The 13,392-nt window shown below is 51.6% G+C and overlaps 1 protein-coding gene across 3 annotated transcripts in view; it reads left to right on the top strand.

Moving 5' to 3' along the window:
- Positions 1-686: 686 nt before the first annotated feature.
- Positions 687-13,392, top strand: part of Sfxn1 (sideroflexin 1) — a 37,517-nt gene continuing 24,811 nt past the window's right edge. For 2 of the 3 annotated variants that reach the window (XM_026380475.2, XM_077797904.1), the window contains exons 1-2: positions 687-753; positions 12,703-12,874. In XM_026380475.2, the coding sequence (XP_026236260.2) occupies positions 12,711-12,874 (164 nt within the window). In that variant the 5' untranslated portion in view covers positions 687-753; positions 12,703-12,710. Of the gene's footprint in view, positions 754-12,702; positions 12,875-13,392 lie in introns of those variants that run through there. The other variant, XM_026380476.2, reaches the window with a different exon arrangement.

Genomic DNA, 13,392 nt, shown 5'->3' with positions numbered 1-13,392 from the left:
ACCAGAGAAATGAAAAGTTGTGCAGCAATTGTGGACAATGAATCAAAATGCATTCTGCTGTCATATAGACCTAATTAAAATTAATTAATTAAAAACGAAATATTTCTATCCGTGAACATCATGCAGTTGGCCCTTTATATCATGCCCAGGATCCATGTCATCTCGCTCTCTGCGTTGGCACCAACTTGGTCGAGGACACCCTCTCTCTGCTGGAGCCACGGTGGTCTCCATGATCCCCGGCTTTCCGTCAGGGCCTCCCCTTCGCAGCCCGCCCTTCACCCAGCAGCTGGCGCCATACTTTTGCAGACCACGAGTTCTCAGTCCTGGTAACCACTTAGAATCACCCCGTGGCGGCGGTGCCCCGCGCCGCCCTCTGAGACACGCCAGTTGGAACAAAGGAGTGCTCGGTGGCCCTGGGGATAGGGAAGCGAGGAAGGCGCGGTCCCGGGTGGGGAGCCGAGGTGCGGACGACGGCTGGGCCTAGCGGACCGCCCCGGGGAGGGCGCGGGTTCTTACCGGGGCGGGTGAACCGCGCCCCGACCGAGGCGAAGGCGCCAGAGCCGCGGGCCGAATTCTCGCGCAGCCTTCGCGCCAGGGCCCAGCCCGGCCTCGTGGCTCCCGGACCCAGCCGCGCGCCCGCGGGGCCGCGCGCCGAGAACGCGCTCTAACGCTCGGCGCGCGGGGCCCTCGGCGCTTCCGGTGGCGGCGGAGGCGGCGCAGAGCGGCGCGGGCTGCAGCGGCGGCGAGTCGCAGGTGCGGCCCGGCGGGCGGGGGGCGCGCGGGAGGGGCGGAGGCGCGGCGCGGGCGGGGGGGACCCGGTGCGCTCGGAGTCGGAAGCCCCTCCGCGGGGCCGGGGACGCCTCGGGACCGGGGTCCCTACGCCTTGGGGACCCTGCCCTTGGCTGCCTGGCTGCCTCCATCACGAGCATCCCGGTACCCCGGGGTTCCGCGGTGGTGGCTCTCGCCCCCAGTGGGAAGGGGCTCCTCTGTCCACGCCCCGCGCACCCTGCCCTGCTGTCCCCCGCGACGGCGTGACGAAACTCCGCTGGAGGCGCCCAAGATGGCTGCCACGAGGACAGGCCACCACGGGGTGGGCGCGAGCCATTGCTAGGTGACCAGGTGGCCCGACCCCTGTGTCCTTCACGCTCTTGGCTTTTGGCCTCTCCTCCTGGCGCAGGACGGGTTCGGTGGTCGGCAAGGAGACCACCGGCCTCTGCCCTGGAGCTCAGTCTGATGGGGAGACACGTGCTGAGAAGTGGATTCTTGGAGTTGTAGGGTCCCCTGGGCACCTTGCACTTGTGCACTTTTCTCTTTATCTTTGCCACGTGTCGCTGGGCTCTAACCTTCCCAGAGTGTCAATTACCACCATATCTAGGAAGCGTTCGCCAGGGAATTTAGATCCCTCTACTTTGACATATTTCCAGCCCTCCGAAGTTGTTTGCACAGCTGGCCTCCGAATTCTAACTTGGGTGCTACCTCCTCAAAGTTGTGCTCTCTTGGAATGCTGCTTAAAACTGCCCCCTCCCAAACCCTTGTTACCCCTGTGCTTGCCAATAGTTGAAATAAACTTGTTATATTTGTGGTATGTTCTCTTTGCCAACAGGGCCTGTGCTGTTCTTGCTTAACCTGTCTCCCCCACTGCCTCCCACCAAACTACTTGCTTCTGCCAAGTAGGCCCTCAGTGAGCCCTTGCTGAATGCTGGTATGCAAAAGCCCAGCTTGGCTGCACTGCAGGGTTCCAGCACTTAACCGGTTCTGGGGCAGCTGCCTTCTGAGCCCTGTGGCTCTTTCTTTATACTCTTCTCATGGTTCTCATCCCTTGTCTGCCTTACCTTCTCAGTTCTGACTTGGCTGCCTTTGGACTTTGTCTTCTCTGTCCATCCCTGTTTGGTTGAGCCAGGGTAGGGGGGCATGGACAGTATTAGGATGCAGGTGCAGAGGGGCCTTTTCTTCCCCTCTTCCAGCTTTGCACTCAGATTGATAAAGGAGAGAGAATTGTTGAGGAGGATGGGGGGAGGCCCTACTGAGAAGTTCACGGACCCCCAATAGGTAGGACCTTTGTTCTCTCAGGACTGCAGGTGCCTCATTTGCAAAACAGATAGTGTTTGGAAAGAAGAATCTGTCAGTTGCCCTCTATTCTAATGTAGGATTGCTCTAAGTGTGTATTCAGGGTCCCATGGGGGGAACAGGCCCTTAGGCCACAGGGATGGGGGAAGAGACAGCAGTGGTTGCAGATGTCAGAGGGGAACTGCCCAGTGAGAGGTGGCCCTCCTGCAGAACTGTGAGATGCCCAGAGCGCTCTTAATGTTTTGTGAACACTTCTTGTGGTCCCCTGGGGATGGGCACAGAAAAGTACCAGCTTGGCCTTCTCATGGTCTTTGGTATATCGAATTTTTGAGTTGAATCTTTGGACATTAGAACATTCAGATAGATACTGAAAATAGTTTGTTAGCCCTTTATCATTTTTACAGACTGGTGCCCTGTCTCAAATGGAGGTTAATTCATTTATTTTTTTAAATGGACAAGAACTTTACCTGTCCTAAGATAGTGCTTCAGCAACTCAAACTAAAGTTGATCTTGACTAAAATATGAATATTAATTGTCCAGTGGATGTTTCAAAGGCAGTGAAAGATGAAAGCCACTTGTAGGGGGGCCAGTCTGAGAGGCAGTAATTCTCATGCCTCCCTGATTCCAGGCAGGCCCCTGTCTCCATGCAGCGCCATCCCTGGAGCAGGGAAGAGATGCAGCATAGATTTCTTGCTAAGTGGAAATGCTCTTTGACCTAATCCAATTCCTGGCCTGCGATTCACTTTTTATCATTTAATCTCCTGCATGGCCACTCCCAGGAGGAAGGAATGCCCGTAGAGATGACCTGCAAAGCCAAACAGAAATTAGTAGATTACTTTTTAGGTTCCTTGAGTTGTTGTGACTGTCCTCTGCTGATACATCACCTCTAAACTCCAAAGGATCAAGACTTTGGTACAAAGTCAGAACTGCCACTCTAGACTGTGTTGTTTTGAGCATGGAACTTAATTTCTCCGAGCAACTGTGTAAAATAGAGGAAATATCCTGGAAGGCTGTAAATGAGGACTTGGCAGTCTGATAATGCATGAAAAGCTCTGTGTCTGGAACATGATTGACCTTCAGTCTTGACCCCCAGACAGTGGACAACAGTGACCTTGGTAGATGGTTTTGCACCTGCCTGTCCCCAACTAAACAAACTGAGCAATAGACTGTTTCTTAAATGCTTCAAAGTACAGTAGTTTTGCCAGGTATAGTGGCGCGTACCTGTAACCGCCAACATCTGGAGGTGCGAGGAGGAATGAGGCAGGAAGGAGTACTGCAAGTTCAAGGCCAGCCTCAGCAATTTAGCAAGTCTCTCAGCAGCTTAGTGAGAACTTGTCTCAAAATAAAAAATAAATAGGCATGGGGAATATAGTTCAGTGGTAAAGTGTCTCTGGGTTCAATCCCCAGTACCACCACCACCAAAAAAAAAAAAAAAAAAAAAAAACCCACAGTAATTTTAACCAACAACAAGTTTCCAGTTTAATGACCTGGTTGTTGTTGTTAATCTTTAGCCAAGGTTAAAGGTCTTTGTGACTAATTCCCTCAGAAAGCACATTCCCTAGTAACCCGTTTTCTGTGTGATTTTGGAAAATTAGTTTTATCCCTGTGGTTACAGGTTTCCTTGGCAGGTAGCTAAAAACTTGAAATGCAGTTTATGTAGGAGGAGATTATTTTCCCTAGTCATTTCTGATCACCTCTGGGAAGCTGGGCAGCAAGCGGCATTCCCCATAGCCGTGGCATTTGGGGGCAAGGCTGCCACCAGGGTGGACGGGAGCTTCCATCTCCAGGAAGTGCCTTGGAGCTTTACCTTTGCTAGAGATCATTCAGCCCTCCTGCATGCCTCAGCTTCACAGTCCGGCCAGCTGCAAGCCTCCTCCCTTCTCATTCTGTTGATGATAAACCTGACGCCCAGGGATGTGCAGCAGCTCACCCAGTGATGTGCCCAGAAAGGGAGTGGCATCAGGCCTCGGGTGTCAGGGTCGATTCTCAGGAGGGGCCCAGGGAGCCGGCCAGAAGGAATAGGCTCAGCGTCCAGCACGAGCAGCCCCGGAGGCAGAAGTGCTGGGGCTGCCCAGCAGGACCACAGCCTGTCCAGCCTGGGCTGCCCTGTGTCTTCTCACAAGGCCTGTGGGACACTGCAGGGCGGCAGGCCCGCTTCCTCAGGTTAAGAGGTTTCTGCGTTTATGTTCTTTCCATCTCGAGTCTCCTGGGCTTACTGATCCTAGGCTGCTTAAGAATTGGTTTCACCTCTGCTCTGCAGAATCACATCCCTAAGAGAATGCTTTCCTAAGTCACCGACACTTTTCAAGGGAGCAGGGGTCGCCAGCCAGCTGCCCTCTGTCACAGGGGTGGTGGTGACGCTTAGGCACTGGAGTGAGTGACTGGTAATGGCGAGGCTATTAGTAGGCCGTTCCTAAACTGTGGATAAAGATGCAGATACTGGAGTCATTGGTTAAAGTGTGTGGGGCTCCGAGTAGTTGGGGAGCTGAAATTTGAACTCAGATTCATGGTCTCCACAAGCACAGGCTCATGACCACTACCCAAGTAGCTCTTCAACACCCTCTCACCCCTCCATCCAGGGTGTCTAAGTGACATAACTGGTGGCCAGCTTTGGAACCATGGGGCTTGGAGCCGGTAACTCAAGCTAAGCCAGCCCACGGGTTGTTCTGCCAGCTTCAGATGGTCCTAACTGGGGCAGTGTTCTCCAGAGGGTGTGCAGAAGGTGCCCCTATGCCGGGCCACAGGCTGGGCTTCTGCCTACACTGCTGTGAGATCCCAACAGTATCAGGCAAGGTGTATATCCTGGAAGAGAGGCAGGGTGCCCCACAGAATGGAGACAGTTTAAATAGCACCTTCAGGAAGATGGACTTAGCCAGCATTTCCAGTGGCCCCATAGCATGTGACCTATTGTGACCACAGAATCTTCCTTATGCCACTCATTTTGGTTTTCCTGTAACTGGAGCTCGTGCAAATTTCAAAGCAAGTTTAGTCCATTGATATGGATATTTTTAAAAAGGTTTTCAATACAGTTTGCCCAGGTTAGCAATCTAGTAACTCAGTTAAAGACTTTCTCAGCAGAGTTGGAGGCTGCTCATGTGTACTAAGTAAGCTTTATGAAGGTGTCTGCAGATGCCTTGGGGAAATAGAACGAGGCTGTATTTCGAGGACTGTGTTTGCTTTCCTGACTTACTGCCGGTTGCATCTTGATATCTTTCCAATTGCAGGACTGGACAAATGGTTTCAGTTTCCCTTGAAGAGTTCACTCTCTCAACTACACATAAGATAATCTGTTGGCTTATCTTAATACAACATAATGCTGCAATCATTCATGGTTCCAAATAGCTGACATAGTTAGTTCATTGTGAGCCCATCTTAGAGTAAGCAATTAGGAGATGTTAATGGTCATTAGTAGGAAAGTAACTTAAAATCACCTTGCTTCAAGTGGCATCAGCCAACCACAAAAATTTTTTAGTCCCATTTTTTTCCTCTCTCATAAAAATTTTAATACCTTTACAATCCCAATTTTTCTTTAAAAATCATCCGTGAAGGAGATCCTGGAGTCACATTTCCCAGTTCAGCTGGTCAGGCGTCCGTGGAAAAGATGGGTCACTTCACGTCTCCCCACCGCCGTTCCATCTGATGTCTCTGTTGCCAGTTGGACCTGGATGGCTTCCACCGCTCCTCTACGCCTCCCATTCCACTTTATTTTCAGACCGTAAAAATGAATTTTGGATCATCGGTAATCTGCCAACAGGGAGTGTGAACCGTAGCATTTGGTGGTTGGCGGCTGCAGTTCTTCCGCCAGCTGGCCACTGGCTAGCAGATGCCTCCTCTGGGCCTCTTTGCTTAGCTCCCCTGTGGAAGGTGGCATTGCACTGTTTCTGGGGGTCTCCTTTGCAGCCGCTCCGAGTGCCCGGAGACACCATTTCAGCAGAGCTGCCCAACTGCCACAGCCTCAGGAAGACATGGCAAAGAGAACATTCTCTCTTCGTTGCGTCCTGGTTCTGCATGCCATCTGTAGAGCTGGTGGGCTCACGTATACCGTATTCTTGAATGTCTCTGGCATTGTGTGCAACCTGCTCTTTGAGGTGTGGTATTTTTCATTATCTTTGCCACATTTGCAGTTGGAAAAGATGTACCTTGTTCTCTAAAACCTTTTCTAACCAACTGTTTGTGGCTTTGTAACAAGACCACTCCTTCGCTGTTGTCCTGGGCAGAGGTACCACCTTTACCCCTCTACCAGGGTGTTGCCTCTTCCTGACCCATTAGTCCCCGCTGTTTGCCCATGTTCTGAATTCTAAAGAGAAGCCTACCTGCTATGATGGTAGTTGTGCTGCTAACTTTCTCTAGACTTGAGAACCGAAAACACCTGGTGGCCTATGGACTACCCCTCCGTTTCCTTAGTTCCTTGCATCAACCGACACGAAGCATGTTCGACTTGCAGAGAGCTGTGTCTGCCTAAAGAGCCACTGGAGCTAGCTGGAAGGGCGTGGTCCCTCGCTATGCTCTCTAAAGAGGAAAGGGAGGTATGTGCCTAGACCACAGAGGCCCTGCTCAGCACATAGCCTTCCCGCCTGCCCCTCCTCTCCATCTTATAAGAGCCCTTTGCACCCCCAGCCCCCCAAGATGGAGCTTTGAGGAGATAAGCCCTCCATCTCAATCAGAGCCCCCGCTGGGCCAAACCTGGTTCCTTCCTGCCAGCACCTGGCTCCCTCATACTGACAGTCGAGCAGCAGAGGGCAGTCTGGCAGCAGCTGTCTGCAGCTCCCCGTGAGGGTGTGCAGCCTGAGGGCTCACTCCAGTGTCACAGGCAGGTCTTCCTAGTTAAGATGCGTCTGCTGTAGACCTTCAGCATGTGCTGCCATGGACATGTCAGAACCTCATAGCTGGTGGCACTTAAGAGCACTTCTCTAAGGAGACTTTGATCTTCCAGTGCCAGCCTCAGTGCCCAGACCCTCTACCAGCCAGAGGGTGCTTAGCACACTGCCAGCTGACCAGATGGGCAGGAGGAAGGGGGCATGCTGCATGTCCTGAGGGGCAGCCAACACTGCGGCCTGTCCCTTGTCAGCATCCAACCAAGTGGAGCTGCCAGGGCCCTACCACGGGAGACCCCAGCCTCACTTTGGGGTCCTCTCCTCCATCTGTGCTTTGTGCCTTGGGGTCCCAAGCCTAAGAGCCACTCCCTGCCCCATGTGTGCTGCCTGGGCCCCACTGACTATCGTGAAATAGGGCAAGTTAATAAAAAGGCAGGAGAGCTGGTGATGAAAACCTACTTATTTGGCATGGAGAAAGGGAAACTGTTTGCGTGCTTGAAGGCAATAACTTCATGAGTGATAAAGGCCTATCTAATTGAAGCGTGAGGTCATAGCTAATTAAGATTCTATCTGGTTGGAGATCAGCTGTTTCTGTAGAAATGCTAGCATGGCATTCCTGATTGTTCTCCCAGTTCCAAGGCTGGGGCGCAAGGGATCGGGTCTTGTTGGTATTTCTCGTGCCAGTATGGTGTCATGTGGGATTCTTTTTTGTTTGTTTTCAGTTCTGGGGATTGAATCCAGGATGCTGTGGCATTGAGCTATGTTCCCAGACAGGGTCTGTCCAAGTTGCCCAGGCTGGCCTTGAACTTGGGTTCTCCTGCCTCAGGACCTAGGGATTGCACCACACCTGGCTTGGAATCCTTTTAAGTTGGTGAAATGGTGCTGTATTTTTTCCTAGTGCTTTTAACAAATGACCTCAAATTTATTAGCTTAAAAAAGACAAAATGCCTCTTAGTGCTCTGGAGGTCAGTTGTCCAGACTGGGCAGGATCGCCTAACATCTGCCCTCAGGAGTGTCCCTGTCTGTCTTTTCTGGCTCCCAGGGGCCACCTGCACTGCTTGGCTCATCACCTCGTAAAACATCAGCCCCCTTGCCTGTCCTTCTCCATATGTGGCTCTGTGATTGCGCGGGGCCACCTGAGTACTCAGGATAATCTCCTCCTCAGGATCCTGGGCTAATTACGACAGCCATGTCCCTCCAGGTGTAAAGTAGCATCTTCTCAGTCTCCAGGCTTTATTCTGCCCATCACAAGTTCAAGGCTAGGAATGAGACTTTCCAGTGTCGGAACTTAGGTGTGTTAACCTGGAGTCGAAGACCAGCAGTTAGAGCCAGCTCCCTACCTCCTCCCTTGCTGGGCAGGTGAGGGGTGGCCATGAGTGACGTTTCAGAATCTTGTTTTCCTCATCTGTAAAATGTGCACAGTGAGAATTTTAGTTAAAAGGGAAGAAGGATTACTTGGTGCTTGATTTTCTGGGAAATCTAGGGATCAGCTGCCCCTGGCAGGCATCCCAGTTGGTTCAAGACTGGGGGGGCTGGAGGTGGGGGGGTGCCCGCCAGGATGTAGGATGGAAACTGCTCACAGCTTCGTGCACGCCCAGCCTGTGCCCGTGCTCCTGGGAGAAGGGGTAGTGCTTATCTTTTGGGAGGCTGTGCTGGTTTCTGGTGAGTCCAGAACCACTGTCTGTGCCAGGGGGTTAGCAGGAACGCACAGGCCCCGGGCAGGGACAGGGAGACCCCAGCGTCTCTCCACACTCACTGCCACCATTGCTTAGGTTTCTTAGAAGTTGCGAAGGCAGCTGTCTTCACAGTGTCCTGTCTGCCATACTGGCCCCTGGGGAGGGGTGGCACCCCTCCTTACTATCCCAGAACGAAGTAACAGTCACCAAGAGCTCTTTGGCACACAGGTTACTAAGAGCTCACCACTCCTGCCTTGCAGGACGCTATGCCCCTGGCCTCCCACCCAGCCACCTTTGTTCAGGCTTTTTCCCCGACCTTCATAGTGCAGCCCTTAGTCCCTTTGCTTCTGCCATCCGCCTCTGCCGCCTCCTCCCGCTGACCGCCTCCTCCCGGTGTCCGCCACCCTGAACTCTGACTCCACGTTCCACTGCCTGGGTGCTGCACTTGGGTGCCCTTTGGCACCTCACATTTAGCACATTCAAGTCTGAACTTCCCATTTTCCCTCCCAGGCTCGCTGTTCCTCCGGTGGTTCCACCGGAATCGTTGGAAGTCCTGCCTTTCCTGCTCCCACAGCCCACGCGCCGAGCTGTCGGAAGGCCTGTTGGCTCCTTCAGCAGAACGTCTGGCATCCAGCCCTCGGTGGCTTCCCTGCCGTGCCCCAACCAGCGCAGCTTCTGGGTGGCTGTCACCTCGCCACTGCTCCATCTGCTCCTTTCTGGCTCCCCACCTCCCCACACAGCACCAGAGACGCTCTGCTGAATTCTAAGTCAGGTGACTTTATTCCTCTGATCAGAAGGCAAAGGCCTCCCACTTGCTGACCCCAGCCCCGGCCTCCCCTGGCCTCCCTCCCTCCCTTCCTCCCTCCCTCCCCTGATCCTCTCCTTCCCCCTCTCTCTGTGTGTCTTTGTCTCTTTCTCTCTCCCTTCCTCCCTCTCCCTCTCCCCTCACTTCCCTCTTCCTCACCTCCCCCCAAGATAAGCCTTCTTGCTATTCTTTAAAAACACTGGACATGTGCCTGCCTCAGGGCCTTTGCAAGGTCCATTCTCTCTTCCTGGATGCTCTTCCCCCAGATGCCCACAGGATTCAGTTCCTCCCAGCCCTCTCTCTCGCTCCAGTGCTGTTTCCCAGCCAGCCCTGCTCTGGCTGCCCTGCTGAACATGCGGCCTACCGTCCTGAGATCCTTCATGTCCACTCTGGTTTTTCCCAAACCGCAGGCACCTTCCACTGTGAGGAGTAACCTGCTTCTCTCTGCCTCTCATTCCCCCTTCCCTCAGGGGGAGCCCAGTGGCCCCGTCTGCTGGGGCAGGAAGTGTCTTCCTTGTTCTCTGAGGTAGCTGAAGAGCCTGTCACAGAGTCGGAGCGCAGCCCGGGGACACAAAGATGGCTGATCTTTGTACCTTACAGAAAACCAAGGCCAACAGACTTTTCCTGCAAAGAATTTCTTCTGTCCTTTATTTAAATTGTGATCTACTAAAGGGAGGGAACGAAACCTTTTGTGGGCTCATTAAAAAATGGGAGGAAGTTGTGCCAGGTTTTTCATTCTATTCAGCCCTGTGATGATGTTTGACATTTTTCGATGACACATCAGGACGAAACAGATTTCGCACCATACACGTCATTATAAGTTCAAAGTGTGGCCTGCGGGAGCCAGAGAGTGAGTTGTCACAGGTCGATCACGAGGTCCAACTGCTGGAAATTAGCCTCGAGCACTTTAAACAACAGTTTGACAGAGCCATTTGATGTCTACTGACTCTAATAATAAAACTTGGGGCTCTAATTTTTTACCTAATTGTCTTCATTTCTCTCAAAATTCCTTTTCCTTTTTTTTTTTTTTTTTTTTTACCAAAAATATTGTCCCTGATGGGATTTGGGAATTAGAAAAACAAAGCCGCCCTCCCCGCCCTAATCGCCCTAATCGAGCCCTAGATAAATGGATGTTGAGGTTGACTGATGAAGCTGAGGAGGGATAACAACCCAGGGTATCCTGAGAGCTTTGACTTTCCTGCATCATCTCCTAGCTCTCAGGGTCATCTGCTCCTAAGACACTTTTTTCTTGTTTTTCCAAGCAGTAGAAACCTCTTTCCAAATAACCCTTGTGAGAAGACACGGGGGTGGAAGGCAGGAGGAGGGACCTGCTCCCACTGAGCCCGTGTGTCCCTGTGTTTCTGCTCATCACCTGGTCAGCCCAGACCAGCAGGAGTAAGCTGTGGGCCTCGAGGTCCTCCTGACTGGCTGGCTGCACTGTGACTGCAGCGTGGATCTGCATCCCTGTGTCCTTGGAAACTGCTGAGTTAAGGTAGACTGGGAATGCTGGGTCCACAAGTCCCCTGACCTGAGTTGCCCAGGGCTGGAGAGCCACTCCCCACTCTGTGCCAGGGTGGAGACTTTCACTCCTCCTGTTGAGATTCCAAGGAGCAAAGTTTCTGATCCTGTGGAGACAAAGAACCAGGTTTCTCCATGAGATAAGAAAGCAGTGGTTACTCTGCAGAGGGAGCCATGTGGCACGCCTTAGCTACCTTGCAGCCTCGGAGGAAGGTAATCCCAGCAGCCTCACAGCTGGCTTTCTCTGGGACCCAGCGGCCTGGACAGGGGCAGGCCTGACTTCTGCTTTGTCACTGTCCCTGCTGCTACTGTAATGCCAAGGCGGCTTCACATTCTCTAGGTTCCTCCTCGCTGTGGCCCTAACTAGCCTTCTCAGTCTTGATCCAGTGGGCCACAGAACGTGTTGGAGATTTTATCAAATCCTAAGAGTGCCTAGCATTTGCATCTGCCTTTTTTTTTTTTTTCCCTGAGATGATGGGGATTGAACCCAGAGGCACTGCGCCACTCAGCCATATCCCCAGCCTTTTTCTTTTCAAGACAGTATTTCCCTAAATTGCCCAGGCTGGCTTCACACTGTGGTCTTCCTCCCTCAGCCTCCTAAGTCACTGGGATTGCAGACATGCCACCATGGCTGGCATGCAGATGACATCTTAACATACTTAGGAGCTTATAAAGCTCTGAAGAAGTAACTTAATGAACAATGACTTAAGAAAGTGAGCTCTGATCTGAACAGGTATTACACACGGAAATAGAAATGGGTACAGGAAAGCAGAGGTTTGAAGCCCTCCGAGTGGGTAGGTCCTTCTACCTGTTAACATCAGACTTCAAGGTCAAGTTTAAGATCATCAGTCAGGGGAAGAAATTCTCAGACAAGAGTGCAGCGTCACATATAATGGTGGAAAACTGAGGCAGCATCAAGATTAAAGGTGTTACTTCAAATGATTATTTAATGGCATAGAAGTTGTCATGAACTAAATGATATTAAAGTATTAAGTTATTGTGTCAATCTCTATGATAATGTGTCCAGAAGATGTCTGCAAGGAAGTGAATGGGAACATGCACGGTGCTTACTTCTGAGAAGCTCAGCTGTGGGTGATTTTGTTTCTTTATTCTTTATTTTCTATAACAAGCTTGTATTTTTCAGAATGCTACAATAAGCATGTCCTACCACACACAGTGCAGTTCTAAAATAAGCATATGTTACTCAGAGAAACAGGTTAATTACTAAGGGGAAAAAGTAACCGTTGCGAGGCTCTGTTTATCAACATCATTTTGCTGTAAATGGCAGAAATGCTGTGAGGGCATCTCAGGCTGCAGTGGGTGCCCGGTACATGGAAGAAGGTAACCTGGCACCTTTGATTCTTGTTAGTGGTTCATGTGCTGTACAGGCCAAGTGAACCCGTGTCTTGGCTGGACTCTGACATTTGGCGTCTGTGCTCTCTGCATGCATAGTCACCTCTGCCCCCGGGGGCAGAAAGCAGGCAGACCTGGGTGCCTGGCATTTCCAACTCCAGACCTTGTTACTGTGGATATTATTTTAAACCCTTTTGTATTTCTATTTTTCCCTATTTTTAGGTTTCCATCAAGTAAGGGGTGGCATAATACTGTGTACTTATAAAGAGAAGTATGTGGAAAATCAGTGACATTTGGTTAAGGTGCATTGAGACTTGGGGACAGAGTCAGCTTTGGTTGAGGTGGCCTCTCTGCCACTTATACCAAAATGACGCTTATAAACAGAAAGAGCCAATCCACCTTGAAGACCAGGTTGAAGATCAAAAGTCTGGGGTGACGGTGGATCTTCTATGATCTTCTTGCTTTGCAGGCGGGACGATGTCTGGGGAACTGCCATTGCACATCAACATCGAGGAACCTCGATGGGATCAGAGCACGTTTGTGGGGCGAGCCAGTCACTTCTTCACCGTGACGGATCCCAGGAACATCCTGTTAACGGATGAGCAACTAGAGAACGCAAAGAGAATAGTCCATGATTACAGGTGACGATAGTGACCACATTTTTGGCTTAATGTGTAAATTGATTAACATGTTGGTTGCTTTTAAACCTTCCCTTGGTGATCTTGCAGCATTTGTTTCACAATGAAATCCTTTTTACCAAAAATAATCAGGAAGTCTGTTGCACCCCCCTATTGCTGAACCTTAGCTCATAGCAGGGACTCCAGGTAGCCTAAAAATGGGGCACACGTTCCTGCTGCCCGTGGTCCCCATCTGTGAACCCCGACCCACCTCCTTTCTTTTGTGGTCACCCCTGGGGCTACAACCACCCACAGTGTCTTCCATTTCTGGACAGAAACAGCATAGTGCAGAAGATACACTGTTGTGAATCAGGGGCGGGCCCTGCTTCGGAGATACAGCGCAGCGGGTGGAAGTCTGTAGGGAGGCGTTGGAAGGGGAGCACAGAACAGGGCTCAGGGCTGTGGATCTGGGAGGCGCCCCATCAGCCAAGTGCCAGGTGTGAGGACAGAGAGTGGCACCAGCTCTGAGCCACCGATGCAAC

The sequence above is a fragment of the Urocitellus parryii genome, chromosome 1, assembly GCF_045843805.1.
Source record: "Urocitellus parryii isolate mUroPar1 chromosome 1, mUroPar1.hap1, whole genome shotgun sequence".
Taxonomy (NCBI): Eukaryota; Metazoa; Chordata; class Mammalia; order Rodentia; family Sciuridae; genus Urocitellus; species Urocitellus parryii.
Note: the sequence above shows the minus strand (reverse complement) of the source record. Positions and strands in the feature narration are given on the sequence as shown.